General features: G+C 34.0%; 5 protein-coding genes and 1 pseudogene across 5 annotated transcripts; 4 read left to right on the top strand and 2 right to left on the bottom strand.

The window, feature by feature from the left end:
• The first annotated feature begins 1,198 nt into the window (after positions 1–1,198).
• Positions 1,199–4,405, top strand: LOC112327142 (uncharacterized). Its single transcript, XM_052449968.1, has 4 exons — positions 1,199–1,514; positions 1,598–1,792; positions 1,963–3,769; positions 3,975–4,405. Exons 1-3 carry the CDS (start codon positions 1,282–1,284, stop codon positions 2,423–2,425), a joined length of 891 nt encoding a protein of 296 aa, XP_052305928.1. The 5' UTR covers positions 1,199–1,281; the 3' UTR covers positions 2,426–3,769; positions 3,975–4,405.
• A 2,335-nt stretch (positions 4,406–6,740) lies between these two features.
• Positions 6,741–8,759, top strand: LOC7460543 (two-component response regulator ARR22). The gene is made up of 4 exons (XM_002299268.3): positions 6,741–6,832; positions 7,446–7,781; positions 8,008–8,272; positions 8,436–8,759. The coding sequence occupies exons 2-4, from the start codon at positions 7,477–7,479 to the stop codon at positions 8,616–8,618; spliced, it is 753 nt and encodes a 250-aa protein (XP_002299304.1). The 5' UTR covers positions 6,741–6,832; positions 7,446–7,476; the 3' UTR covers positions 8,619–8,759.
• A 3,738-nt stretch (positions 8,760–12,497) lies between these two features.
• Positions 12,498–14,913, top strand: LOC7460542 (uncharacterized). The gene is made up of 3 exons (XM_002299267.4): positions 12,498–13,255; positions 13,484–13,736; positions 14,340–14,913. The coding sequence occupies exons 1-3, from the start codon at positions 12,651–12,653 to the stop codon at positions 14,559–14,561; spliced, it is 1,080 nt and encodes a 359-aa protein (XP_002299303.4). The 5' UTR covers positions 12,498–12,650; the 3' UTR covers positions 14,562–14,913.
• An 811-nt stretch (positions 14,914–15,724) lies between these two features.
• Positions 15,725–17,784, top strand: LOC18094511 (uncharacterized). The gene is made up of 3 exons (XM_024586793.2): positions 15,725–15,891; positions 16,072–16,384; positions 17,405–17,784. The coding sequence occupies exon 2, from the start codon at positions 16,090–16,092 to the stop codon at positions 16,363–16,365; it is 276 nt and encodes a 91-aa protein (XP_024442561.1). The 5' UTR covers positions 15,725–15,891; positions 16,072–16,089; the 3' UTR covers positions 16,366–16,384; positions 17,405–17,784.
• A 457-nt stretch (positions 17,785–18,241) lies between these two features.
• On the bottom strand, positions 18,242–19,531 carry LOC7482780 (REF/SRPP-like protein At1g67360). The gene is made up of 2 exons (XM_002297801.4): positions 19,139–19,531; positions 18,242–18,873 (listed from the first exon to the last, which is right to left on the bottom strand). The coding sequence occupies exons 1-2, from the start codon at positions 19,376–19,378 to the stop codon at positions 18,424–18,426; spliced, it is 690 nt and encodes a 229-aa protein (XP_002297837.1). The 5' UTR covers positions 19,379–19,531; the 3' UTR covers positions 18,242–18,423.
• Positions 19,532–21,969: 2,438 nt separating this feature from the next.
• On the bottom strand, positions 21,970–27,030 carry LOC18094512 (meiosis-specific protein ASY1-like; annotated as a pseudogene).
• Between the last annotated feature and the right edge of the window lie 709 nt (positions 27,031–27,739).

Raw genomic sequence — 27,739 nt, 5'->3', positions numbered from 1 at the left:
CGAGATAAGGACCAAACGATCCGAAGTTGGCCTCTATGACCTTCCTTCATCGCTTCTTGTTTTTAGATATGAACTCTGGATAAAGTGTCTTACTACCTATGCTATGATGCTCGGAACAAAGTGTATGAGTCAAAGGAATACGAAGACCTGACAAAGGACAATGTTTATGTATCTAACCAGTCCATGTTACTTTCTTTCAAGTTTTATAGGTCCTGTTTTTTCAGAGATACGAATTCTTGATAAGGTAGCGTTTGGCAAAAATTTGAATATTTTTCTCTTATAATTAAATTTTTATATGTTTTTAAATTATTTTGATGTGCTGATATAAAAAATAAATTTTAAAAATAAAATAAAAATTATTTTAATATATTTTTAAATAAAAAATAATTTAAAAAATAATCACTATCTCAATATCAAACATTCACTACCTTTCTTGTGAAAGTTGTGGTATGAACAAAATAATGAATTGCAGAACCAAGTTCACATAAAGGGGTATAAAGGCCAAAGAAGAAATCGATGAGACCCTGAGACTGAATCGGAGGCTGCGTCACCTAGGATCCATATGCATACATAGGATTTAAGGTTTAATTAGATTAAATATATAGAAATTATAGGAGATCAACATTACGATTTAGAGTATGATCCATCTATACGAATTAGACCAAGATGGCTTTTCACAGCAACCGACCAAAACTATTATAAAAGCCTTGGAGGCTATTTTCCTTACAAATGTGGTATGAACATAAACGAAGTGTAAAGCCAATTTCACTTGCAGGATACAGGGATCAAGTCTCGAGACTCGATCGAGCTCTTTTCGATTCTTCCTTTTGTTTGTTGGTTCTGGTCGGGGGACAGAAGAAATGCAGATTGCAGACTGCTAGGAGATTTGAAGTCTTGCTGTTGGCTCATTGCCTATAATACAATCGGGCTCTCATCCCGTTAGACAGCACAGCCCCAGCCTGTCATTGAAACTGACCTTCCCCCCAAAATTCAAAGAAGGAAGAAATTAAGTTACAGTTAACCAAACCAATACACTCTATTCACGACACCTGCCATTTATCTTTAGCCATATGTCATTATTTTCCAACCTCAATAAATCACCCACCTGTAAACTTAACAAATTCTCCATAACCGCCATTTAGAGACCACATTTTGCCGCTCAACTCTCTCTCTCTCTCTCTCTCTCTCACACACACACACCACTCATTCAGTATTTTCCTTCTCGTCCTCCCTCCTTCCCTCCCAGAAAGAAAAGCTTTAAAGCAATAAACTAATTCATCAATGGCAGACAAAGATCAGACCCCAATTGATCAAGACAGGGTGAATTTCATTCAACCCATGCTTTCTGATTCAGAAGTGATGGATACAGATCACCATAAGTCTAGTCTTCAAGGGGGCTTTGAGCACCAGATGAATACTTCTCTTGGGATTTCAGCGGATGGCTTTCTTGGTTCTTTGAGTCCCTTGCATGAGAAAATGGAGCGAGCCAAGGGTGGTTTACTAGAAGGGGCCAGGTAGTTCTTTGGATATCTTGAATATTGTCCAATATTTGTACATTCTTAAGAGTGCAGTAATTAAGTTGCATAAAAAATAACAGGCAATTTTCAGTGATTGTCAAAGAAGCCCTATCTGTGCTGGAAAATTTTTGCCCAAGTACTTCACCATCAAATTTAATTGATATTGATGAATCCGATAATAAAGAAGACAATGGCACTGGATCTGATCATTCTGGAGATCAAGGGAAGGGAGGACCTACGCCTAGTAAGAAGCGTGCTAAAGGAGAGACAGACGAGTATGTGATAATAAATTTCTAGCTGCTTTGTTTAAGTTCTTAATCATATTTTAGCTCCTTTTTTTAGTATTTTTTTTTGTAGAGTATAGAAATTCATTAACTGATTTCACTTTGATAAAAAAAAGACTATATGAACTTTAAAAATGTTTTATCTTGTTTCATGTTCACAGGCCGAGAAAAAGGCAGAAATTAGAGCCTGGAGAAGCCATGGGTAGCTCACAGAGTTCAAGTATCACCAGCAACAATTTTTCTTCTCTGAAAAAGAAGGCAACTAACCCTGAAGTTGAGTCTCTAATTACAATACTTCGTCGTTCCCTTGAACTCCTTAAACAACAGGACAAAAGTATGGATGACATGAAGGTAACAACCAACCATGATATAGAAGCGAATAGTATCCGGAAGTTGTTAAATAATGGCTTACAACCTGGTACTGGAAGGAGCAAGCTTGCAGAAGAGGCAGACATTCGTCATGCCAAGCAGTGGATGAAAGAAGTGGATTTAGAGTCTGAAGAAGAGTATGTATTGAAAATTATTGTTCTGTTTCTTAATAAATCTACATGTTCACTTGTGATCCCAAGACCATGTTCTATAAATTGTTACCTATATTTGGGAATCGCTCTTTATGGCTTTTGATTATTTAATATGAATGAGCAGATCACAAAGCTTAACCCCTTGTAAGAAGCTCTTAGTGCTTGTTATGGCTGATCCTCTTGCTCAAATACTGTACATGAGGCTGTTCAACCAGTTAGGGAAGCAAGAAAATATTGCAATGGAATTTCAGGTGGCCAAAACATTTGAAGAAGCTGTTGAATGTCTCTGCGATTACGGAGATTCTTTTAATCTCATTCTTATGGACATGGAAATGCGTCGCTGCAACTCCTCTAAGGTATTCTTTTTCTGACAAATGATGAAAAAATGTCGTGTTCAAGAGAGATATTATGTCATCATCCTCTTTGTCGTCATTGTTATCGTGCCTTTTTTCTTCTTGAACTACAAATCTGATGGTCATTGATATGTGATTTGGTTAATTATGATGCGCTAACTCTTATGATACTCTAAATCTGTAACTCTCAAAAAATTAATAAAAATTGTCAAATTTTAACTCCTGTTCTATTAACATCTATTCTTACCACGAACATCTTCTTTTTTATTTTTTGATAACCCGGGATGTCCGGGTCAGCTTACGCGCATCACGACTAATTCCCGGACCTACTAAACACCCTGCAAGCCCAGGAGACAGGTAAAACACCGCGGTGGTGACAGGCGTGCACGCTGAGGCTTGAACCTAGGATGCAGAGGCAGGAAACCCTGCCAAGACCGCTGGGACACAAGCCTCGGTGCTTACCATGGACATCTTAAATCATCATGTGATAGGTAATACGGGAGCTGCGATTCAATGGTATCCGCGGAAACATTGTTGGCGTCACCTCTGAAAATATTTCTGAACAGAAAGAATTTGTGGAAGCAGGATTCACTTACTGTGTTGAAAAGCCACTGGAGACACTTGACAAGGTTGCATCTTTCCTCTTGTGTCCTACGGCTCAAGATAAGTCTAGTCTTCAAGTGGGCTTTGAGCAACAGATGAATACTGACCTGGGAATCTCAGTGGATGCTTTTCCTGGTTCTTTGAATCCCTTACGTGAGGAAATTGAGTGTGTCAAGGCTGGTCTACGTGATGGCTTGGACAAGGCCAGGTAGTTCTTTGGATATCTTGAATCTCGTACAATCTAGCATATTTTTAATAGTGCAGTAATTAAGAATTTAAGATGCATAAGAAAATAACAGGGAATTTTCAGTGATTGTCGAAGAAACCTCATCTATGTTGGAAAAGTTTTTCCCAAGTACTTTACCATCAAAGCCAATTGATATTGATGAATCCAATAAAGAAGACAATAGGGATGCATTTGATCATTCTGGAGATCAAGGAAAGAGAGAAGCTATGGCTACTAAGAAACGTGATAACCGAGACTCGGAGGAGTGAGTAATAATAATTTTTACTGTGCCATCTTGTTTTGTTCCTAATCGTATCTTAGCTGCTTCTGCTTTTGTGCAGAGTAGAAATGCATTAACTTGCTCATTTTGATCCAAAAGAAACCATGTTCCACATGCATATTCTTGCTGTAATATTTTAGTACATTGTGAACTTTAGAAACGCTCATCTTTTTTCCATGTTCACTGGCAGAAATAGGTGCCTGAAGAAGTCATGGGCAGCTCACAGAGTTCAACCACATGCAAGAAAAGGACCCAACGATCCAGAGGCTGGCCTATATGACCTTCCTTCACCGCTTCTCATTTTTAGATATGAACTCTGGATGAAATGTCTTACTAACTCTTCTATGAAGCTTGGAACAAAGTGTATGATTCAGAGGATTATAAAGACCTGACAGAAAGAACAGTGTGCTTCAATGCTGAATTGGCTTGCTTGGGAAGTGCCTGGGATGTTTTTGGGTACTGTCCTTTGTCTCAGCCACAGTTGTGCTGGATTTTATGGTTTCTGTTCTGATGTTGGCTACTCGATCGGTACTATTTCTTTTCCCTACATAAACCTAATAAAGCATAACTGAAGATTTGTTTTCCCCTTAACAATATTCTGCTTTGCTTGAAATCGGTTAAGTAGTGACCAATATAAATATCATTCTCTCTTCTAACTAGTTAATCTGCCTAGTTAAAAAATTGAAATACAAGGAGAAACTCTCTTTTTCAATTATGCAATAACTGTGTCTGTATTTCTATTTGAGGAATTAATTATGAAATGATATTTTCTATTAGAAATCGGGACAAACGGATACCATTTTTTTTCCCAGAGTGCGATTTTCAACTGTTTATCCGACAAAGAACCCTTTTTTTGTTGATTTGTTTCCCTCCCAGCTAGATCTTATTTTCTTTTACTCGGTATTCATAATCATGCATCTATGAAAATTGGAACTATGTTTAATTTATAGTATTTTTAGTTTCCGATAGATTCTTAACTTACAATTATTTATAAATGAATAAATTTGAATGTTTTTTTGTATAAACATTGATTTTCACACAATCTTATATTAATCTTGATGTTTGTGATCAAACTAATTTGTTTAATTTTGAAATTATATAATATAATTTATAATTGTACTTAATTAAATATTAGGGACACAATTTAATTATCTTGATTTTCACTTGACATTATTATGAACCTTTCTTATTTTACAAAATCTCTTTTCAATTATATATAACATGATTATAAATTAACAATGCATACATGAATAAAAATTTTATAAATTATTTTATAATAAATCTTTCATTTTCTGATATTATCAAAGTTTGTTCAAAAGAGTAAAGATAACTTAAGACAATAACAAAAATATCCTATAAAAATTAACTAAGGATTTAATTTCATGTTTTGATGAATTTTGATGTAATTTAATTATTTTCAGATTTTAATAATTTATATATTTATTGGATTTTCAAAACTTTTTAAGAGTTTTGATGATTAAAATAAATTAACAATGTAGTACTATATATAGTATATGTATGATTTAAGCATCTTATTTTATTTTATTTCAGGTTTTATGTAGTGTTTAAAGTTTAAACTAGATTGGTAATTCAAGTTACACCGCGGTTTATACCAAACTTTTTTAATGCAAAAAAAAAAAAAACTTAAATGAGTCATATTTTTAAAGAAGAAAAGGAAATTCATAAGTCATGGGTGATTGACTTAACTACATCCAATAAAATCGGTTCATTTAATAATATAATAAAAAATAGACAATAGTAAAAAATAAATGAAACAAAAAAAATTAATTTGAGTCAATTTAATTTAACTTGCCAAACTCGCAATTCGATATATGAGATTAAGATAACCTTATAAAAAAAATAACGAAGCTCAATCCTCAACAAACCCAATATTGAATGATGAAATTAAAAAATTTAATTGTAAAAAAAACTTAAGTCAACTCGGGTTAATCTTTTAAACTCGTGATCCGGGTTTTAAGGTCAAAATTACCCCATAGAAGACAAACAAAAAAAAAATTCAAATTATTGATCAACAAAATAATAAGGGATGGAAATTCAATAAAGAATGATCTAAAACAAAAAAATAATAATCAAAAGATAAAATTAAAAATAAAAATTAAACAAAATCAAATATTAAAAAAAAATTAAAAATAAAATAAATAGCAATACACAACCAAAACAATTATAAAAGATTTGAAAATTATTTTCTGTTTTGTTTTACTAGGTTATTAGTTTTCCGTTTTCTTTGCTAACCTCTCTTTTAACTTTCGTTTCTTGTCATTACAATTATCTGCTATGCTTAATTATAAAAGGAGGCCCATTGGGCCTTTCAAGAAAAAAAATAATAATTAGAGGCCTAACCGGGATGAACATCGGGTGTCCTGTATACAGAGATCAAATTTATGAGAACTAGAACTCAAATTTATTAATTAAGTCTCCTATTCTAATAAATAAAAACTAAATACAAGATCATGCGGTTATATACAAATTTTAAGACTTTTACTATAGAAGATATATTAGAAAATAATATAAAATTATTAGTAATATCTTATCTAATAATTTAAATTTTTAAATCCACGTATATGCTTACATTGAAACTAAGAAGTCATATACTTGAATTAATAAATTAGGATAGGACATCTCTTGTCGAAAGGGTACTGTTGATCAAATGAAGGAGGTCAATATATATATCTCAGTAGAAATATGTTCATCAGAATCTGGACATATGATTCCAATATTGACATTAGATAGCTTAACGAGAGGACGCTCCCTCTTATTATACAGCTCAAGGCCCATTGAGCCTTTAATTCATTGAACAAAGAAAAAGATAAGAACTTAGAGACCTAACCTGGATGAACATCCGGTGTCCTGTAGAGAGACCAATTGCATGAGAACTAGAACTCCAATATTCTTCCAGTTCTATTAGGAATCATACAAAAGCTATTATATAAAGCTTTATAAACTTCCCCTTTGTATTTTCTATTTTTTTTTTCAGGGAGACGAAGAAAGAATTGAGACTTGAGAGTTCCTTCTCTGAATCAAGAACAGGTAATTATGATTGATATTTCATAGGAAAAACTTCAACTGTATGCTTAAAGTATGATCAGTTTCTTTATTGTATATTCTACAAGGGCATACCACAAATTGAAGACCAAGTACTGAAACATAATGTAATTGCGCCAAGTTAATTATGTGACATTAGAGAGTTTTAGAGTTAAATTTTTGTGTAATCTGTGATATAATGATAAATTCAATACCGGTTCTTTTTTTTTTAACATATTTAATCATAATTATTTTTTATATATTCTAAAATAAAATATTTTAACAATTATCTCTTTGACATAATTATTTTTATTATATTATTTCTGTTAAGATTTTTTAGGATTTGCTAATTAGTTTAGAAATATTCTAATGTTGATTGGATATATTCTATATTAATTATATGACTTTTAACAAATAATTTTTTGTAGGATTTGTTCTAGGATTATATCTATGATATTCATAATTGTAAGATTTGTGAAACCCTAATTTTATTTTTTTTTGCTATAAGCTACCAGTTATATGTGTCCAGCTACTTGTTTGCAGTTTGGTGATAAAATTGAATGGTTTTTTTTATTATTATTATGTATAATTATAATAAATACACGTGAATTTGTTACAGGAGTTTGCTCGTACTAAGATACCATACATCAATGGCTGACGAAGATCACAATAAAAAATACGTTGAAAGTGAGACTGTAATCCTTGAGATTATGAAGTCATGGTTGAGGCACTGCATTGATGAGGACTCTGAACGAAGGGGTAGGGAGCTCGAGAAAAGAATCGGACAAATGAAGAAAGGTGAAGAAGAAACAGAAAAGATTTTGAGCGAGTTGGAGATGTATGCTGAACAACCCTTTGCTGGTCAAAGGAACATAAAGGAAGTCGTCGACATGATTAATTATCTGGTTCTATGGCTGAAAAAGAAGATCATTGACTGCGATAAATTTCTAAAAGAGTATGTGTTGAAAACTTTAGTTCTACATGATTGTTTATTTTTTGATATCTACATGATTGTTTATAATTCAACATATTTACTAATTCCGATCCTAAACAGCAATAGGGTGTTTTTTATTTATTTATGAATTATTAGCCTTCTGAAGATCTTTACCTATTTATTATGATTTCTTACTATGAATTTTAGAAATTAATTAATATACAGTCTTTAATTTCCATGTTTACAGAATAAGAATGAGGAAAAGAAGTGGGGTTGAGGAAGGCTCGGACAGCTCAACCATGATGAAAAACTTCTCTGTGCTTGTTGTGGAAGATGATTCTTACCTTCGAAACTTGTACAGGCGGCTGTTGAACGTGTTTGGGTTTTTAAATGATTTCCAAATGAAAGTTGAAATGGCCGCAAATGGAAAGGAAGCTGTTGATGTTCTTCGTGGTGGAGTTTCTTTAAATCTAATTATTATGGACATGGATAGATGCACGAATGCGCTTGAGGTATGCTTATTTACATTGAAACTAAGAAGGCATTTTACTCATCTGAAGCAATTAAAAACATCATTCATCTGCTTCTGCGTTTGCGAAATGCAAGTTGTCAAGTTTTACTCATCTGAAGCAATCAGCATCATATTCACCTGCTTCTGCTTCTTAATTGAAACAGGAAATAAGGGAACTGCGAGCTTTGGGTGTGGAGAGCAACATTATTGGTTACACCTCGAGTACTGCTGAGGCTCCTGATCAACAGAAAACTTTCATGGAAGCAGGTCTAAATGGCTGGTTTCAAAAGCCTATGACTTTTGAGATAATAACTCCATTTCTTTCTGACCTCACAAACAATAACTGATCTAGATTATCATGAAGAGAGATCTGCCAGTCGATCCATGAGCTTTATGCATTTACTTTTTTTTTGTTTCTTGGAGACATGAACTCTTAATTTCTTAATTCTCAGTAGCTATGCTATGGCCTCCATGTCATTTTCTCTCCAGTTTTTTTTTTTTTTTGTCCCCCTAGCCATCGATTTTTAAAATCTTCCGATGAGTGTTCGTCTCGTTAAATGTACAGTAACTTGGGCCGCAGACATTCTTTAACATATGCGCATAACTTTCATCTCTATGGAGTTCTGAAAAACTAGTGCTCTGATGCATTCTTAAGTTTAAAATAGGTTAAAGTCGTTGAATTAGTGATTGTCGATATGGCAGTTCAGTTTGAATACTAATGATCAGCGTACAGTGACATGCAATTCGCAAAGAAATTCTACCCAGCACTAATCATTTCATCAGGTTTTAATATTATGGCTCCAGATTGTTAGCCTAATGTGAGAATTATCTGAATCCATCCATCCTTGATGATTCCGTTGCAACTAATTTAGCATTAATAATACTTTGATGAGAACATATGGTATTTAACTAGTACTTAGCCTGAGATGAGAATTGTCTGAATCCATCCATTCTTCATAGTTCTGGCAGCTTAACTTTTCCTAGACATTGAACCTTTGTTAAATAAACGAGCTTCTTGACGAAGAAGAAGAGCGGGAGGTTATTTCACACCTTCATATTACAATCATTCTTTCTTTTGATGCTGTATCAGTGACTTCGAAAAGAAACAGAGGCTTGAAAGAAATACCTTTCAGTTCTTAATGATGGGGGGTCGATCTCTCCATTTTAATATCTTCTTCTTCTTCTTTTTTTAATAACATTTTATAACAATGTTTGGTTAGCGGGTTCTATACTCTTTCTATAGGGGCTGGCTCGTGGGTCTGAGCCGAAGGTCACGGGTTCGAAATTTGTTCGGACCTTTAATACTTTTAAGAAATAATATTATTACCTTACTAAACAATAATATTATAAATTATAAATTGTTTGATATCATCTTTGTCCCATAAGTACTCATCTTGTTAGCGTGTTGGCATCATGAGTTGTAGGCAACAGGCCCGGGCATTGGTTCTTATCGCAATTAGACCCGAGCCATTGGGTTGGACATGCCCAGCCTAAGATCTTACATATATAAAAAAAAATAGGGTAAATAATGTGTCGTTGTCTATCGAGCAATTTTGACGCCGTCGCCTGCAACATTTCGCGATATTTTTCCGGAAGAAATAGGGGCTGTTGGTTTTGGCCCTCCACGCCAAATTTCTTTATTATTTTCATCCAGTGGCGGAGGCACGTAGTAGGATCAAAAAGGGCAATTGAGCTCTTAATTTTTTTAAAATATTTTTTATGTTAGAATATTAATATAATAGTATGGTGAGGGCTTAGGGGTTGACGCATGCAGAGACACAAAGGAAATATTATTGACTTTTATTTTAATATAATAAATAATATATATAATATATGTTTTATGTTTAGATTTGCATTTCTCATTTTCCCAAACGTTTTCCTTTTCTTTCTTTTTCTTCCACTCACTATCCGAGAGCTTTTAAGTTGTTGTTCCCTGCCTCTCTCCCTTCTATAAATTTCTCTTCCAATACAATTAAGCAAGTAATCTTTTTTACTTTAGATAAAAAAAATTTCATTTTTTCTATTTATTTTATTATCTAATTTTAATTTTAAAAAAATTTTATTTTTTCTATTTATTTTATTATCTAATTTTAATTTTAATTTTATTTTTTTATAATTAGTTATAGAAAATATTAGAATTTATAATAATTTAGAGGTTTTGATATTTATAATGTTTTGAATCAATTAAAGGTGATTTGTAGACACTGCAAGATTTTGAACAATAAATATTGATTTGATTGTTTTGAATTAATTAAATGTTATATAATTTTCAATTGAATTGGTTACCTCACGAAATTAAACTTTTTCACAGGATGAACAAGCAAACATTCCAATTGTTATCAATGAGTAAAGATTGATATTTGTAGAATTAAAATTGTTTTAGCTTGAGATTGGTCCTTTTTATGATGTTAATTTCCTCGTGCCTTCCTATAAAATAATCAGGACAGATGATTAAGTAATTCATATTTTATTTGTTTTTTTTTCTCTTTTTTGTTTTCGTGAGACAATTTGTGTTTTGCTAGAGCCTGGAGAAGAATTAACATGTGCATGCAAGCCTGATTTTAATCAGTGCATGTTAGTTTTTTCTTAAAAAAAAAAGAAAAAAAACTACTTTTTTGTAAGTTTTTTCAATTTAAAAGTATTTTTAAATTAATTTTGCTTTATATGAGTTAGTATATTTATTTTAAATTGATTTCTAATGCATGTCTATATAATATAGTATTTGTTATTAAGTTGCCCCTTCATTTAAAAAACTCTGGCTCAGCCACTATTTTCATCTAAAAGAAAATACACTATATTCATCTTAAAGATATAAAAACCTGTTTTGAATCTCAAAGCACTCTAATATATTCTAGAAATCTTAAAACATGAACCCTGATCTTTCTTTTGTCTTCTCTTTCCTCCCTTAATATTATGTATCTTGTATTATAACTAAATTAAGTTTAGTGACCATTTCATACAAATTTTTTAACTTAAATGATTGAAATGTTAAAACAAAAAACACGAAATTTTGCACGAAATCACTTAAAATCTTTGAAAAACAACATTGTTTCATGCTTATAAAATAAATAAATAAAAAGCTTGAACTGTAATAATGCTTATCTACAGTAAAATCATATTTTTAGTTTGGGATTCTTTCTAAAATCTCTAGCATCTTCTTTTGAAGTATATCATTTACCTGTGATATATTGTGGGTCAGATTATATTTTTTTAACGTAAAAAAATATTTAAACATTGCTAATATTTTTTTTAGTGAAAAAAAAATCTAAACCGTGTGGGAATTGATCAAAAGTGACCCGGTTAACTTAACGGGTCCAAAAATTACCCGGATGACCAATTAAAACCTAGTTTAATTAAAGAAAAATTTTAAGATGAAATAGTTTTTTAATATTAAGATGACAACAGATTGGATTGACTTGGGTCAACTCGGGTTAACATGTCAAACTTGTGACAAGGGTTATGAGACATGATAACCCTATATAAAGCAAATCAAAATAAATTATAAAACAAAATTCTCAACAAATCTAATGTTGAAAGATAAAATTAAAAAAATCAATTAAAAAAAGACCTAAAAACAACCCGAGTTAACCTATCAAACTCGCAACCTAAGTTATAAGATCGAGATAACTCTATAGAAATAAAATCAAAATAAATTACAAAACTCAATTCTCAATCAACCCAGTATTGAAGGATGAAATTAAAAAAAGAACATAAAAGAATGACCCAAGTTAATCCGTCAAACCTATGACCCGGATCATGAGACCGAGATAACCTCATAGACAAAAATCTAAAAACAACCTGATTTAACTCGGGTTAACCTGTTAAACTCTTGACATTAGTCATGAGACTAAGATAATCTCATAGAAAAAAATTAAAATAAATTATGAAATTCAATTCCTAACCAACATTGTTGGATCCAATGTTGAATGATGATATTTGAAGAAAAAAATTCAATTAAAAATAAGAAAAAAAAATACTTCAAGTCAATTCAGATTAACCTGCTAAGCACTATTCTTGGAGCATAAAACTAGAGTAACCTCTAATTCCTAAACAAATACAATATTAAATAAAAAAATTATGGGAAAAAGTAAATTAAGAAAAACAAAAATAACTATCCCGATAAAAGTGTTTTGTGAGGAGATTTGCAGTAAATTTCCTTTCTTTTTAGGTTTTTTTTTTTATTTTAATTTTAATGTTATTATCATCCGCATTTTTTTGTCTAATATCACCTGCATGTGAAAGAATCATTCTACATTACAGAATAACTGCCTTCATTTGGCGCTCTCTGCAAACTAACCAATTCACCTCTCTCTCTCTCTCAAAAGCAAGAAAGTCAAGAAACTATTCATCTATGGCAGACAAAGATCACAATCAAACTGATGTTGGCATCAAAGATCAAACTCAAACTGATGTTGACAGCAGTACCCGAATTGCCAGAAATGGCTGTTTCTGTTGAAAAATTCATTCAAAGGATCAATGTATCTCCCGGGATAAGCAGGGAGACAATCGAAGCAATGAGCGAAGCAGTCAAGAAAAGCTCCGAAGCCCATAGGTTACTAGCTGACGAAGCCACCAAAATTTATCATGAAGCGGTCAGGGAAAGCTCCCAAGCCCGTATGTTACAAGCTGACGAAGCCACCAAAATTTATCCTGAACTTGAGAATACATTTGCAAAACTGAATGATACCAATTCTGAAATGGATCGACGGGTGCTTGAATCTGCCAATAAGATCATGGAACTGAAGAAAGGCCGAGAAGAATCCATGAAGTTATTCAATGAGACGAGGGATATCAGTCATGCAAGAAACCATAGTAAAGTAAGAGGAAAGATTGATTCTGTGAATCACTGGCTGAAAAAAAAGATTATCGACATTGATGAAACCATGAAAGAGGAAGATAGTGCAACTGGATTTGATCATTCTGCTACTCTTGGAAAGGAGCAAGATGTTCTTGGTTTGAGGAATGGCAGTGACGACACAGAGGGGTAGGTGTTATTTTATTATACTTTTGTTTAATTTAGGCTTTAGAATGTAGTACTTGGATTTTAATCAACTCTGTTCTCTTTGATCCAAGAAACCTGCATAAAGTTCCATTAATATTGTTTTTCTTTTAGTTTTGAATTATATCGTGGGATTTTTTTAAATATTTCCCAGTTTAAAGTTCCAAGATTATGTGCAAAGAATTCTAAGAATTGATAAACATTTTCATACAGAAGCCGAAAAGGGCAGAAACTAGGGCATGAACCTCACAAGTTCTCTGTGCTTCTCGTGGAATATGACACTTCTGCTCGAATACACAACAAGACGCAGATAATCCAATTTATAGGGAGAAATAATCTTGGGGTGAAATTTCAAGTTGCCGAAAATGGACAGCAAGCTGTTGATCTTCATAGTCGTGACAAGGCTTCTTTTAACCTCATTCTCATGGATATGGATATGCCTGTTCACGTTGCCACTGGGCCTGAGGTACAGTTATTTAACCTTCAACTCAAGAGAGTGTATTTTTAGTTCATTTGTTTTATGAAAACTTGGAATATAGAGGTAGTCTTTGACAGTACGAAGACATAATGATAAATCACAACTAAATTATTCAAGATCTACAAGTTAATTAGTTCAAAATCATGGACAGGACCATTAACCAATCTAAAAGGATGCATCCAAGAACTTTAAAAAAATGATTCAATTCCACTAATTTATCTTAAGACAATCTCTTAAAGAATAAAAATTGCGCCAATACTATGATATAGTTTGGTAGATTAAAAGGGCAGCAACTGCAGGCATGTGAGTCACATTATGAAAAATGCAGCATCTGTAGGAAATTCACTCATCTGTATTCTCTTTAGAGATTCCGCAAGGAGATGATTGAGTTTCACGATACTGTTAGGACATCCAAAATCTAATTCCTTGAGGGAAAATGGCTATAGGAGAGTGTGTATATCCTCCAGCTGTTTGCTAATATTATAACTCTCAAAGATTATTTCATGGAAGTTGTCAGAATTTTCTCACTTTATGCAATCGGCATGCATTTGCTTATTTACATCTGCTTCTTCGATTGTAATTTTATGGTAGGCAACAAGATCGCTGCGAGCCCTCGGTGTGAAGAGTAAGATTGTTGGTTTCAGCTCCGAGTCTGAATCTGAGAAGATAGATCAGTTCATTAGTGCAGGCCTAAATGGATGCTTTAAAAAGCCACTGACTGTCGAAAAGATTGCTCCTTTCCTTCCTCCTCCCAGTTCCCAACAGGCAATAACTGACTCACCGCAGGAAGACAAAGGGCTGATTGATCCCTAAACTTTATAACTCGAGTTTTGGGTGTAATTGGCCTGTGTCACTTTCTTTTCTTTTCTTTCTTTTGTTTTTTTTTTAGCCATGAGCAGTTGAGCACCTCCCTCGATTAATCCTTCAAACCCTGAAATTATCACTTTCTTTTATAGCTTGTTGTTGTACATAATGTAGCTGTATAAATGATTGTTGAACCAAACTTGGAAGTTAGGAGAGGGTAAAAGACTTGGCTAATTCGTACAGATTTGGCTAATTCGAAATCTAGCAGAGCTGACTAGCTTAACTGGAAACTGTGTGCTGTTTTAGCTTTTGTGCTATATCTCCAAGAAAATAAATGACGAGGACAAAACTTCTTATTGTAGTTGTCATTATTTTTCTTCCTTATGGTCGATCTTTATGTTTGCTTGATAATTACATGCATGCATAGATTTGAAGCTCAGATTCAAGTATTATAGAAATGACTACACTCTTCTTTGTTTTTTCCTCATAATGATAAGTACTGCACAAGCATCGAGCCTTCAGAATGCTAGTAGTTTTTGCTCTCCTCCTAGCCCTTTATTATTATTATTATTATTGGCATATTTGATTGTTGATTTTTTTAAAATATTTTTTAATTTTTTTATATCAGTATAATAAAATCTTAAAAAATATTGAATAATATTGTTTTAAATAAAAAAAAACATTAAAATATAAAAATTATCACAATATTGAAATCACTAAAGTCCAAACAATAAACTTTTTATTTATTTATAAAACATGTTTTTTTTCTCACATTACATGGAGGGTCTAATTTTAAGATGTTGCTTGGAAACAATGCTCAAATAATATTTTATAAAAGTTTAATTTATTTTTAAATTGATTTGATGTGATGTTATTAAAAATATTTTTTAAAAAAATTAATAAAAAAAATATTATTTTAATATATTTTCAAATTAAATACATTTTAAAAAACAACCTGTTACTTCTAAACACACCCCCTACAACACAACACGTAATGCACAGAGAACATGTCATGGAGCAGCTGGGTTTCATTTCTATGCTATCATTCCTTTAAATGATTTAAAATTTTAATATTTCACATTAATTTGATGCTGCGTATATGTGTAAAATATATAATTATGATTTGCACGCCCATGTTGATCCTGGTCTCGTGTCCTTATTATCTTGTCATGGGCTTTAACAACATGACTCCACGGCCCTGACCCAAATCTACACTCCAGCACTTTACATTATTGCATTGATTTAACTGGTTTCTGATCCCCTCTCATCTTCCCAACAGAACAGTCAATCAAAGCCGAAAACGTTGTTTGTTGCTTAGCGAGTTCTCAAAACCGAACAGGTAATCTCTGCTGTTAATACTGATTTAAATTGATTCTCTTCATTATTAATTTGGGCTCATTAGATCGATTTGATTGTTGTATTTTAATAGTTATCTGGTCCAATTTGGCCAGTATTCTTGATTTGGGTTTCCTTTGAGAGAATTCATGAACTGGTTTTTCTTGTTTGATTGGAAACTTAGGTTTTTTAGGAAGAGAAGATGGGATTTATTATGGAATTTGCTGAGAATTTGGTTCTGAGGTTAATGGAGGATCCAAAGGAGAGGGACCGGAAGTTCAGGGAGCGCGTATATGCCGTCAAGGATCGATGCCAAAAGACTAAGGAGATGTGGAGCTATCCCCTTCGCCCTTATGGGTTTTGGACATTTGAGCGCCACAATGCACAGCTTGCTTGGGATGCTCAGATTAGCCAGGTGCCTGGTCGAAGGGACCCCTATGATGACCTCCTTCAAGATAGCTATGGTTCCCCCAAGTGAATGAATGCATTGACTCAAGGTTTGTTTTTTCAAGTTCTATTGGGTTTAAACTAGATTGGTGTTATGTTGGTATATTTGTGTGGTGTGGAGCATGTTCTGCTGAAATATTGATTGAAGGTGTTGTGGTATTTTTGTTTGGTGGCTTCGTGTTCCTAGGTTTTCTCGCATTCATGTAGCATGAAGAGTTTTAATGAATGACATGACTTTTGCAAGGTTTATGATCTTACATCAATAGGCTTTTTTTATTTTAGGGTGTGGAATTTGAGGTGATTTTCGGTTTACTTTTATCTTAGAAGATCTGCAATTTGAGATTTTTTTCTTCACCTAACAACCAAAAAAGATTTTCGCACCAGCACAAACGACTTTGTACTTTTTTATTGGAACTCTTGTTAAATGTTTCGATGGCATTGACAATGAGAATATGAGGTTGCCTGGAGGGGCAATGATGACTCAGGTTGTAAAAATGTAAGAAAATGCAGTTATCATTTGATCTCAAGATGGTTCGATCTCTCGAAGGCATTTAGCTTCATAAATTTAGTTGTAAGTAACCATAACAAATTTTACCATACTATGTGCTCTTAGTGGAGTATGTTTGTGTGGAATATCGGTCTATAACGCATTTCTTATTCTTAGGCTTTTATAGTTTGAACCTTTTTACGCATTTCACACGAGTAGGGATGAAGCAGCATAATTAGGGGGTATGTTTTGGAACCTTGAAACCTGATTTAGTGGTTGATTGGAAGCATGCACATGGTGTGTGATGTTATTCATCATCTGTTACTTTGCTTAGGAAATAAAAATGATTTTTCTATGCTTCTAATTATTGATAACATGACTTCGTCCAAAGCTTGATCTTCTGGGTTATTGCATACTGTTTATCAAAGTGAAACTTATTTATCATTATCACAAGATATTTGGGGAAGCATATTTTATTTGAGTCTAATGGAGAACTTTTTGAATCTCCAAATCTAATAGAGAACTGTGACTGATATCTTTGATCATGCAATCAGTACTCATCAATTTTCTCCCATGGATGCAGAAAGCCCAGTTTCCATTAGCATGCTGACAAGGGGCTTTCTTGGAGGAACCAGAGTGGAGATTGATGTTTAAAGTCATGTATTCTGTGGACAGTACGAGTGTCGGTTGGTTTAACACCTTGGTCCAGCCCTTTTACGAGTTTTAATAGCTCTTTTCTTACTTGATCAGGGAAAGGTTCTCGCATTTTCCTTGTACCTCATCATTGTTCCTAGATAACCTTGCTATTTTTGCTTAGTGGGGGTGGCATGGACAGAGTAATTTATCAGAATTTGGACCGCAGCTAAGATAAATAAGAATGCAGTTGCAACTGCTCTTTGTAATTTGCCAACTTTTTTATTATTATTATATTCAGATTTCAAACCGTGAAAACGATTTCTGAGATGTTCATTGGCCTGTTCGACGTGCTGTATAGAAAATCTGTCGTAAATTTTACATGTAATCATCCCACGAGGCTGTACGACCTCGCTCTATGCCATGTCTCTTCATGATATAATGCAATCTTTTGAGAACAGACCCACGAGTTCATTGTTGAGAATGAAAGCGATGTTAACTTGAAACCCTGAAGAACACACAGGATCTTCATCCTACTCATAATTAATACTTATACCACCGCATGAAGGAGCATCAAATTTAATGTTTTTGCTCGAACAAGAACCACATCCGGCGGAAGATAAATACGGACTGCTTAAAACCGCAGTGCGTCCTCGCCGCCTTGCATATCTCAAGAGCCAATCCATGAGGCCAGGGGATTCAAGATACAAGGGAGCAGATGCTGACGACACACTCAAAAACTCAACAAATCCTGCGCTATCATTTCCAAAAAACATACGAAGAAGAATTACAAAACATTCACACATCCATTGATACAAAGAAAGGATCAACCGAGATTCATTTACATATTGGCATGCAGTTCACATTTCAACACAGGCTAAAGATGCTCCCAACACCCACAAACCCTATTGAGATTTTCACCAGCCATACTACTAGGCTAAGGATGCCCTTACTCTCGATGCAATTTTTTTAATCAGAGTCTGACGAATCCGAATCTTTATGTGCAGTTGCATCTTCTTTCTTCTCTGCTTCACCTTGCTTGAATGCGTTGGAGATCTCATCGACTGGAACCACAGGCAGGTAACCAAACACTACATAACCCTTCTGGCTCATCTCCTTGACGAAATGGTTGTACTTCTCTGACCAATGCGCGGCTGTGGGAACAGCCACCTCTGCAACTTTGTGGACCGAAGGATACTGGTCGAGTTTAACCCATACCTTCACAGATTCAGTGAGGAATAAATGCTTGGACTCTGTAGATACATAATGCACAGCAGCACGTGGTCCTCCAGCTTGAAATTCGTTCGCAAGCACTTTGGCCTTTTCCGACGCTTTCTCGATCAAATAGCGTGCTTGGCTCACAACTTGCTTAGCAACAGGAGGAGCACGCTTATCAAACTTGATTGTTGCTTCATCTACCTGCAGCCATCAAATACAGTCATTAGCCTCTGTTTCTTCACAACCATATAAAAACTATACTAAGATATAACTGCTCTTTCTTCTATAAGTTAAAGAAACATTAAGAAAAGATACGGTAATCTTTGTGAAAAATACAAGTAAATCATCAATAAAGCAAGGAAAAGATAGAAAAAACCTCAAAGATCAAAAGAGAAGAAAAAAAAACCCATAGATCGAAATCAAGAAAATCAAATAAGACACCGACAATCAAAGCATGAAGAATTACCTTGTGATCAAGAAAGACAAGAAGATGATCGGGGACGCCCTTGAATTTCTCATAAACAGGACCCACCACAGCATTAACAGTACCCTCAACAGTTCCAACAGCAGATCTCAAAGGCCCAGAGTTGCGTTTCGCATAATCGTAAAGATTGGAAACGCAAACCAAAACCTGAATCGCAGCTATCCTCACAAACCCCAAGTGCTTCAGATCTAAATCTTTCCTTTTGCTGTTCTCTACCTCCATGATCCGCGTCAAAATCTAAACCAAACAAAGTGATGAAGAAAATTTGATTTTTAATTTTTTTATCTATTCGTTGCTTATTCTTTGCGTTTTAGAGCGTGTTCTCGTAACGGAAAGTTCAGAATCAGTGTTTGCGTTTATAGATCGCTTCATTTGTGTGTTAATGAATCTGAGTCGTTAGAATGATCTGACGGTTGAGAGGAGATATGGATGTGTGAGATTTCGTTATTTTTTTTGTAGGATTCTGTAGGGTGGGGTCATGTTGAGGAGCCTAGGAGAGAGTAGAGGTTTCGGGAAGGACACGTGGTGGTCGTTGACATGGTGGAGGGTGGTAATATTGGTGAAGCTTCTTTATATTTTGTTTTTTTGGGTCCCTGGGGGGACAATAGGGTCCCACTCCAGTGGAAGATTTGGAAAAATAGCGACTTGTATTTTTCCATTCCATGTGCCAGGCAAAATTTGTGAGAAATTGGGAAGATGTTACTATTTCTTAACAACTTACATGTTGTTTGGTAGTTTAGTTTAATTGTATTTTTAAAGATTTTAGAAATTTTTATAGGTTTAAATTAATTTTTTTAATTGTTCTAATGTGTTAATGTTAAAAATATATTTTAATATATTTTATATAAAAAAAACATTTTAAAAAAATATGTCTACTTCATTTTTATTCGTGCTCTAAAATTACAAGCGACAATTCTCTAATACTCGCATAAACAACCTGGTTGCCGGTAACTTGTGATTATGAATTTGTGATCTATGGAGTTCTTGTTGATTCTTTTTATTTAATTAAATATTTACGGATATCTTGTGGAGGATTTTCCATTTTATTTGTTCTTTTTCAATTGTCACGACTCATGGACTTTATTAAAGACGAATACGACTTCAATGGCCAATCAATACAATCCATTCCCAGGTGCTTCGTGGAATATTACAATCTGGTGGTGAAGTCCAATCGATGGGCTAGGTGAGTTATCTCTTAGGATAATATAAGAATATGACATTAAATAAAATCTACTAGAATTGCATAAAATGTTAAAAAGTAATTATCATGAATATGAATATAAGATAATGGTTTGGTTCATACGTCATTGCATTTTAACTCAAGTGATTAAACAATGGGCTTTGTTGATAAGTGGCCGGTGGTTTCAAGTCGGAAAATCCACATCTACTTTATCAAACGGAAGGCAAGTGCCAAACGCTATAGAAACCTGGGAAAGCTACCCCACTAATACCAGTTATATCAGCATACACAGTTCTAGCGTCTTGTTTGCTTGTTGAGGAAAGAAATAAATCCCAAGCTCCCATTTGAAATCCTAGCTAGCTAGCTAGGTAGTCAACAAGCATGCGTACAGGTCCTGTTTGTATGTTTTAAAAATATTTTTGAAAAAATTTTAAATTTTATTTTTTCTTCAAATTAATAGTTTTTTGATATTTTTAAATATTTTTATGGACTGAAGTGAAAAATAAAAGTTTACGCAACCATTTGCAGGTCTTACCAAGGCATGCTACTACTAGAAGTTTCCTGATAGTCCAACGCCATTGTCACCATCACTTTGTCGTTTGTAGGTAAGCCATCCAATTTTCATGGTACAGAAGGTATGAGTTTATCATAGAAATCACGGTTTATACACGCTTCACGACATTGATATTTTAACTCGCCTTTTAATTCAATCATTTTTTATTTTTTAATATTTTTTTTGCCCTTAGCAGTGCTCCATTAATTCATAAAAAAATAAGTAGGAAAAAAAAATTAGTTGATAGACCAGACTGCACGTCAATAGCAAAGTGCTGCTAAATGGAATCGCAAGCTTTTGACTGGCCCTACACCACATCTTTAGGGTGTTGACACAATTATCAGAGCCCATAAAGTTCTAGTGTATGGGAAAAAGCATCCACCGTGAATGGGGGGAAAAAGCTAATTAGAAAGGGAAGAATGGCATCATAGTCGGGAAAAGCATTGTTCATTCATTATCATATAAGCACATAAAATACAAGTGTATGGGCAAAAGCATTCACACTTACCATATTAAACGTTGTAGAGATGTGTAGACTGTAAATTGTTGTTCTCATAATTTGTACTGTGGCCCTGAGAAAAAGTTAGTACCATTCTGAAGGAGTGGAAAGTAAATTTGGTGACGTCAGACTCCTTAATCCTTTCAGACAGCTTGGGATTTCTGGCGCTTCAGAGACTGAATAATAGGCTCCTTAACCTGCAAAAGATATAAAAGACCCGTTGTATCAGTAATACAAATTTGGTGGTTTTAATAGGACTGCCGTATATGCAGGTAAGAGCTTCAACCAGTTCATGGTGAGGAAGTTGAAGCATACCGTGCTTGTCTTTCTGGACCGCTTATCTTGAGAGGATCTGCTGCAGATAACTGTATCTGCCTCGTCGAAGTAATTCGTGTTTCCATTTGCTCTGGCATTCTCCTTTCCTGGAAAGACACTCTCTCTTGAAGAAGCAACAGGCTGCAAAATTATATATAAAAAAAATCATCCGTTAGTTAGCTATGGAGTATTGGGATTGATTTATTGATGTGCACAAAGGAGATATTCCACAACTCAACTAACCTCAGCCCCGCTTGTGGGAGTGTTTCCATGGTTCCTTGTCTTAGAGATAGTCTGTTCACTCCTAGTTGATCCATTTTGATTTATTTCTGATTTGATCTTCATGCGCGTAAGATCTGAACCAATGGAGTGGAGGACACCACATGTTGAGCCATCCTTGTAATCATTCCCTGATTTTTAAAGAAACAATATATGGTAGCAGTTCCTAGTATTCAGATAGAGCATAAATAAAAGAACTAATACTAAGATTCTAGGAAAAGTTTGAACTGGTACTCTCTTTCTGGAATTCTGGATGGTTGGACTTGTTATTTGGTTCATTGTATCAATTTCCTGCTCAACACCAGTTAAAAAATAAAATTAAAAATAAAACACTTTATATCTAAATCAGAAGCCGCAGTTAAATAATGATCACAACAAATCACCATAGCATCATTTCCCAAGAATCTCCTGACTTCCATAAGCTTTATCTCAGTTAGAGTAGAATGAGTGACACGCTTGCCTATAACAACATAGGACGGGTGACAAATACATCAGCGATAATTTGGTCTTCAAAATATAAACAGAAATGGCTTTTGTTTGGAAACACACCAAGCCTGCGGTTTCCTTTGGCTTCAAGATAGCCATCTCGGGTCATTTTATCAATTAATTTGCGCACAGTAGACTGATTGGCTTCTCCTTCTAGCTTGTTCTGAAGCTTTGCAATTGTCACATATTTCATTGGAAGCACATGATACAGCGCCTGAAATCAGATCAGTCAAATCTGGATACCTAATGTGGATAATTCAAGAAAACTTTCATCTATCATCTAGCTGAATAATCTCAAGTTACAGGAGAGACATTTGTCTCAAAAAAAATGTAACAATAAAGATGGCTAATCATTTCATAGACACTCATCACCAATCTTGTTATCAATAAGCTGGCAATAAAAATTGATTTGAATCAAATCATCTCAGTTGTCTCATGCACACAAATTTGATTTCCTTCAATGTATATCTGGTCTGGTTGGCTCCAATTCTTGCAGAACTTATGTTGGTGATCCTAAGTACAAGTAGTTGCGTACATAAAAACACTAATGCAAAGTTCAATGTAACATGTAATGTCGATCCATATATGAAGTTCTTTGCTATGGTAAATGCTAATGACTACAGGGTCTTCGTTGATTCAAACTAATCAGATTCAGAAGAAAGCTCACCTTCATGTACACGAAATCCTCAACCTGAGGAGCTTTGTCACCATCTATTTCCTCTTTCACCACAGGAAACTCATACTCAAAGGCCTGATGTGTCATAAAAGAAAAGAAGAATGAGCCAAACAGGCAGCCAAGTAACAGAATTTTAACTAGTCAGAAAATTAGAACCTTTTGCTTGGCTTTGCTGTAAGCATCTGTTCCAGTTTTCAATAAAACACCTTCCTTTACAAGATTGTCCATGATTTCTGAAATCCAATTAAAGGAGAATCAAAACATACAGAAAACTTGATTGAAGAAAACAAAAAATGGAAGTAACACCCTTTCCTGTTTTAACTTTAATTAGAAGTTGAGTTACCTTCAATCAAAACCTGCATTAACAAGACAAAAATACCGTCAGGTCTAAAATTGAATTCCTTCGCTAGTTGCGCTAAAATTCTTTTTCCTGCTCGGTTCTAATTCAGAAATTTGAAAAGAAGTGGCCCTTACCACTGAGATGTCTGGAAAATTAGAGAGAACATCAGTAAGCTCAATGGTATCAAGATGGTAACTGTTAACCCAGTCCTTCACCCTAGCCAATTGCTGCTCATCTTCCGCTGGATCCTGTGTATCATCTACACAGCGTATAACAGCACATTAGTAAAAGACAGCCCTAACCCATAAATGGCTCCAATGGCCATACAATCCTATAAATTACTTACAAAAATGAGAGAAGGAAAGGAAGTAAGAATGTTAACAAGCTAAATTAATTATCAATTGCCCATCTTTTTGTTTTTGACCTTGAAAAGTTCGTAAATGTGAAGAAAGTTCTAAGGTCTTGTATTTAAATCGATATTTTTACCTTCATCAACCATGCCATTGTCTTCCTCTGGACATTGCTTGTCTGTCAATACAAGTATTGATTATTTGTAGCACCAAAATCACCAAATGCAACTAGTAATGGGGTAGCTGGAGATGAAACAATGGCCAGAAGGAGTTCATGTAATTACCTACTGTTGCAAGTTGCAACTATGTATTGATCTTCTTGTGATTGGTTAACCTGACATTGTTAACAAGTTTGTAACAGTTGTATAGATAGCTTAGTCATTTAAGGTAACTTGTCGTAAATAATTATCGATTTTCTTCATCTAAGCTTATTGGAACCCTCAAGTGGCAATTAAAGAATAAAACTAAAAGAGTATTGTAAGTTCACCTCATTGTCAGATTCAGAAGAATCATCCCTTTGTTCAGAATCAGCTCCTAAACTAAATTCATCATCCTCTATATCATCATTCCCGTCCTCACAGGGGTCAAGCACACTCTTCACCTGTTCACGTTACCATTCAAACAAAAGTTGACCTCAATATGAACCACGGCTTGGAATTTCTGGTCACAGGCAAACACGTCAGTTCAGTCCCTTACCTTGAGAGCTAATACAAAATGCTTGCTGTTGACATTCCCAACCTCCATTTGCAAAGGATGCTTAGTCCATGCATTATGGGCTTCTTCTTCTGTGCAGCCCCTGAAGAATGGAGGCTCATAATCTGCTGGCTGCAAGGTCAAATAATTTGTACTGAAACATTCTTCCCTTGTGTGTACACTCATAATTTGGGAAGTGAAGAATATTCTGTAAAGCTATTTTTACGCCCTTCAACGAATATAATTTATCAAAATACATTTACATGCACCTTACATACATTATAAACCTTGTAGATGCTAAAGCCGTTGCCACAACCATATCTAATCCCCAAAGTAACAGTCAGAAACCACCAAACTTCGATGTGGATGAAAAACCACAATCTCATACATCTCCAGTTCTCCATTGAGTTAACTCAGATTTTAGACTAACACGTCACGAAGGCGCATTCCTGGCTCAAGTGTATAAATGATAAAAACTAAATAAGAACACAGGTAAAGACATACCGTCACATCACATCATCATAGTCGAGGAGCTTCATCAATAATGTCCGCTGAACCAGAAAACAGATAATCATCTTGCGGTCAATAAATTAACAACTGCTGTAACCAGACATCGTCAAGACACTTGCACGTTGAAAATTTGACCAGCTTGCAACAACTCAACAAGAATAAACTTATATTTGGTTTCTGAAGGGTTTCACCTCTTCAGGCATCTTATCCAGAGTTCCCATCAGCTGGACCAGTGTTCGGATCATTTTACAAGCAGAACTCCTGCATTTTAACAATGTACCATCATTTGCTTAAGAACTTGTAAATTTTCACAACAGTGACAGAGATAGATTCAGAATTAAGAAGAGATTTCATTTCAGTCACCTCATCTGATTGGGAGTAATTTCAGTTGTAGAGTTACACTTGAATGTTCCTCCTTGCTTCTTGTTTCCAGTGCGATTGATATTCATTGAAACCTCTTGACTTTCATTATTAGAATAACTGAAGGAAACTGCAATACAAGAGACAGCATTGAAATTTCCCTGAGACTGTGTTAAAAGTAAAAATCAAAAGAAAACACGGTCAATTGAAGACCATCAACAATTTGTTAAAGCATACTATACTCCCATTCAAAATTTTCCACGTACAGTATCGTAAATAAAAAAACCTCACTTACATGTGTACTCCTCGATCATCCGGCCATCTATAGTCTTGCACACACAGAACAAAAGTGTCTTCAGGTATTTCTTCTGTAATGCATCATAGACACCTATCAAACAGGAGAAGGGCCATAGAGTCAAGAAAAATATTTACAAGATAAAGAAACAAATCAGTAAAACCAAAAAACAGCAAATAATTCAAAGATGTAAAAACAACATGCCTTTCTCCATCCAATCAATCAGTCTACGAGACTCAGCATCCATAGGCATCAATTTCTTGATCTTCATCTCTGCTTTGTGATCTCATAATGCCATAGAAATTCACCGACTCATACATATTTGGAAGCAAAATTAGAAAACAAATAAAGAAGATTACCTAAAGCAGGAACAGACTTGTCGTTGAAATACTTCTCTGGAAACAAGCCTCTGATGTAACTGATGTTGAATATAGCAATACGGAGCAGGTTCCTTGTCTGTTCCACGACAAATAAAGAAGAAAAACCATCAAATAACACTAGATCAACTTTTCAATAACAGAAACCAAATAACATAAAGGTATAAGAGCGATCTCGCGGTTAATGATCAGATAATTGTGAGATTTCATGATGATTTACGGTTTAAAACCAAAATTGAGCTCCGAGTTTCATCTACGATTCGAATTTGAGAAACATAAAGCGTTTTGTAACCTGGTCTAGTTGATCCAGCAGAAAAATTACGTAGAATAAATCTGAAAAGAGATTTTTCAAATTTTATACAAACAGAAACTTCAAACACAGTATTTAATGGAAGAAAATGAAGAAAAAAAAACTAGTGTAAAATGTGCTTCCAAAAGGCTAAATCACACGAAATTTAGTAGAATAAAACCTCAAACAAGTACACTCTACTACAAATAATTAAAAAAAATTATAAAAACAACTTATTAAGAGCTCAAAAAAAGTGAAAATTGGATTGTGAGTCATTGAGATATGTATACCAGAAGAAGCGAGTCCTGCTGGGTGATCTCAGCTTCTTTCACTTTCTGTGCAACAACCTGATCGAATACGAAACAGAGATGTAAATCTCTCCCACATTTAAAAACAAAAACGATAGTGAATTAGAAAAGGATAATTCTTGAAAATGAAAGGATTGAAACAGAGATTTAGAATTCTTATTTTGTTCTTTGCTCACCATTGTTGTGAGTTTCCGGAGAAAACTGAGAGAGAAGTAGAGAAATGATAGAGAGATAGAGGCGGTTGGTTTTTGAAGTTTGAAACTTAAGTAAAGGAAATGCGAGGCAGTGGCGCCAGGGGGAGAGATTTTAGTTTAGGGAGGGGTGTGTAAAAGACCGGTATGACCGTGGTTGGGTTTGCTACCCGTGGTTAACTTGGTGCTGGTGGCATCAGACATGCGAAGGGCGTGAAAGGAGGGATGTTATTTTTATTAGTCTCTTTAGTATCCTGATATAGGGTTTTTTAAAAATATTTTTTATTTAAAGTATTAAGATAAAAAAATTAGATATTTTTAATTTTGATATTAATATATTAAAATTATTAAAAAATATAAAAAAACTATTTTTTATATCAATCACACTTTTAAAATGATATACAAAAACATGTTGAAATGTAGTAGCAGATAGCATTAAATTTGATAGAAATGTAAGAGTTTGTTTATTTTTGCGGTATAAATGTTTTTTTAAAAATATTTAATTTTTTTTGTTTAAAATTAATTTTTTTTTTAATGTTTTTTGATCATTTTAATGTATTAATATCAAAAATAAATTTTTAAAAATAAAAAAAAATATTATTTTTATATATTTTCAAGCAAAAAACATTTTAAAAAATAATCATTATCACAATTATGAATTTGTGATATGGGTTGCCACGTGACCATTTAAGACTGGCTATGAGAGAAAAGTTGCTGATAGTAATGATTTAGTCGTGATGATATCAAAAATAATTTTTTTAAAAAAAAATATTGTTTTGATGTATTTTCAAGGAAAAAACATTTTGAAAAACAACCGCTACTACATTTTCAGACACCCAAAAAACATTGCTAAAATGCTATCAATTGAGAAACAGATCTATT

Source organism: Populus trichocarpa, chromosome 1 (assembly GCF_000002775.5).
Source record: "Populus trichocarpa isolate Nisqually-1 chromosome 1, P.trichocarpa_v4.1, whole genome shotgun sequence".
NCBI lineage: Eukaryota > Viridiplantae > Streptophyta > Magnoliopsida > Malpighiales > Salicaceae > Populus > Populus trichocarpa.
Note: the sequence above shows the minus strand (reverse complement) of the source record. Positions and strands in the feature narration are given on the sequence as shown.

Excerpts from the sequence above, each read along its gene's own strand:
- LOC112327142 (XM_052449968.1), top strand. The coding sequence starts at position 1,282 with ATGGCAGACAAAGATCAGACCCCAATTGATCAAGACAGGGTGAATTTC. Across the intron at positions 1,515-1,597 it reads GGTTTACTAGAAGGGGCCAG|GCAATTTTCAGTGATTGTCA; the intron begins GTAGTTCTTTGG and ends AAAAAATAACAG. Across the intron at positions 1,793-1,962 it reads GCTAAAGGAGAGACAGACGA|GCCGAGAAAAAGGCAGAAAT; the intron begins GTATGTGATAAT and ends TCATGTTCACAG.
- LOC7460543 (XM_002299268.3), top strand. The coding sequence starts at position 7,477 with ATGGCTGACGAAGATCACAATAAAAAATACGTTGAAAGTGAGACTGTA. Across the intron at positions 7,782-8,007 it reads TGCGATAAATTTCTAAAAGA|AATAAGAATGAGGAAAAGAA; the intron begins GTATGTGTTGAA and ends CCATGTTTACAG. Across the intron at positions 8,273-8,435 it reads GATGCACGAATGCGCTTGAG|GAAATAAGGGAACTGCGAGC; the intron begins GTATGCTTATTT and ends TAATTGAAACAG.
- LOC7460542 (XM_002299267.4), top strand. The coding sequence starts at position 12,651 with ATGTTGGCATCAAAGATCAAACTCAAACTGATGTTGACAGCAGTACCC. Across the intron at positions 13,256-13,483 it reads GGCAGTGACGACACAGAGGG|AAGCCGAAAAGGGCAGAAAC; the intron begins GTAGGTGTTATT and ends ATTTTCATACAG. Across the intron at positions 13,737-14,339 it reads ACGTTGCCACTGGGCCTGAG|GCAACAAGATCGCTGCGAGC; the intron begins GTACAGTTATTT and ends ATTTTATGGTAG.
- LOC18094511 (XM_024586793.2), top strand. The coding sequence starts at position 16,090 with ATGGGATTTATTATGGAATTTGCTGAGAATTTGGTTCTGAGGTTAATG.
- LOC7482780 (XM_002297801.4), bottom strand. The coding sequence starts at position 19,378 with ATGGAGGTAGAGAACAGCAAAAGGAAAGATTTAGATCTGAAGCACTTG. Across the intron at positions 18,874-19,138 it reads TTGTCTTTCTTGATCACAAG|GTAGATGAAGCAACAATCAA; the intron begins GTAATTCTTCAT and ends TGATGGCTGCAG.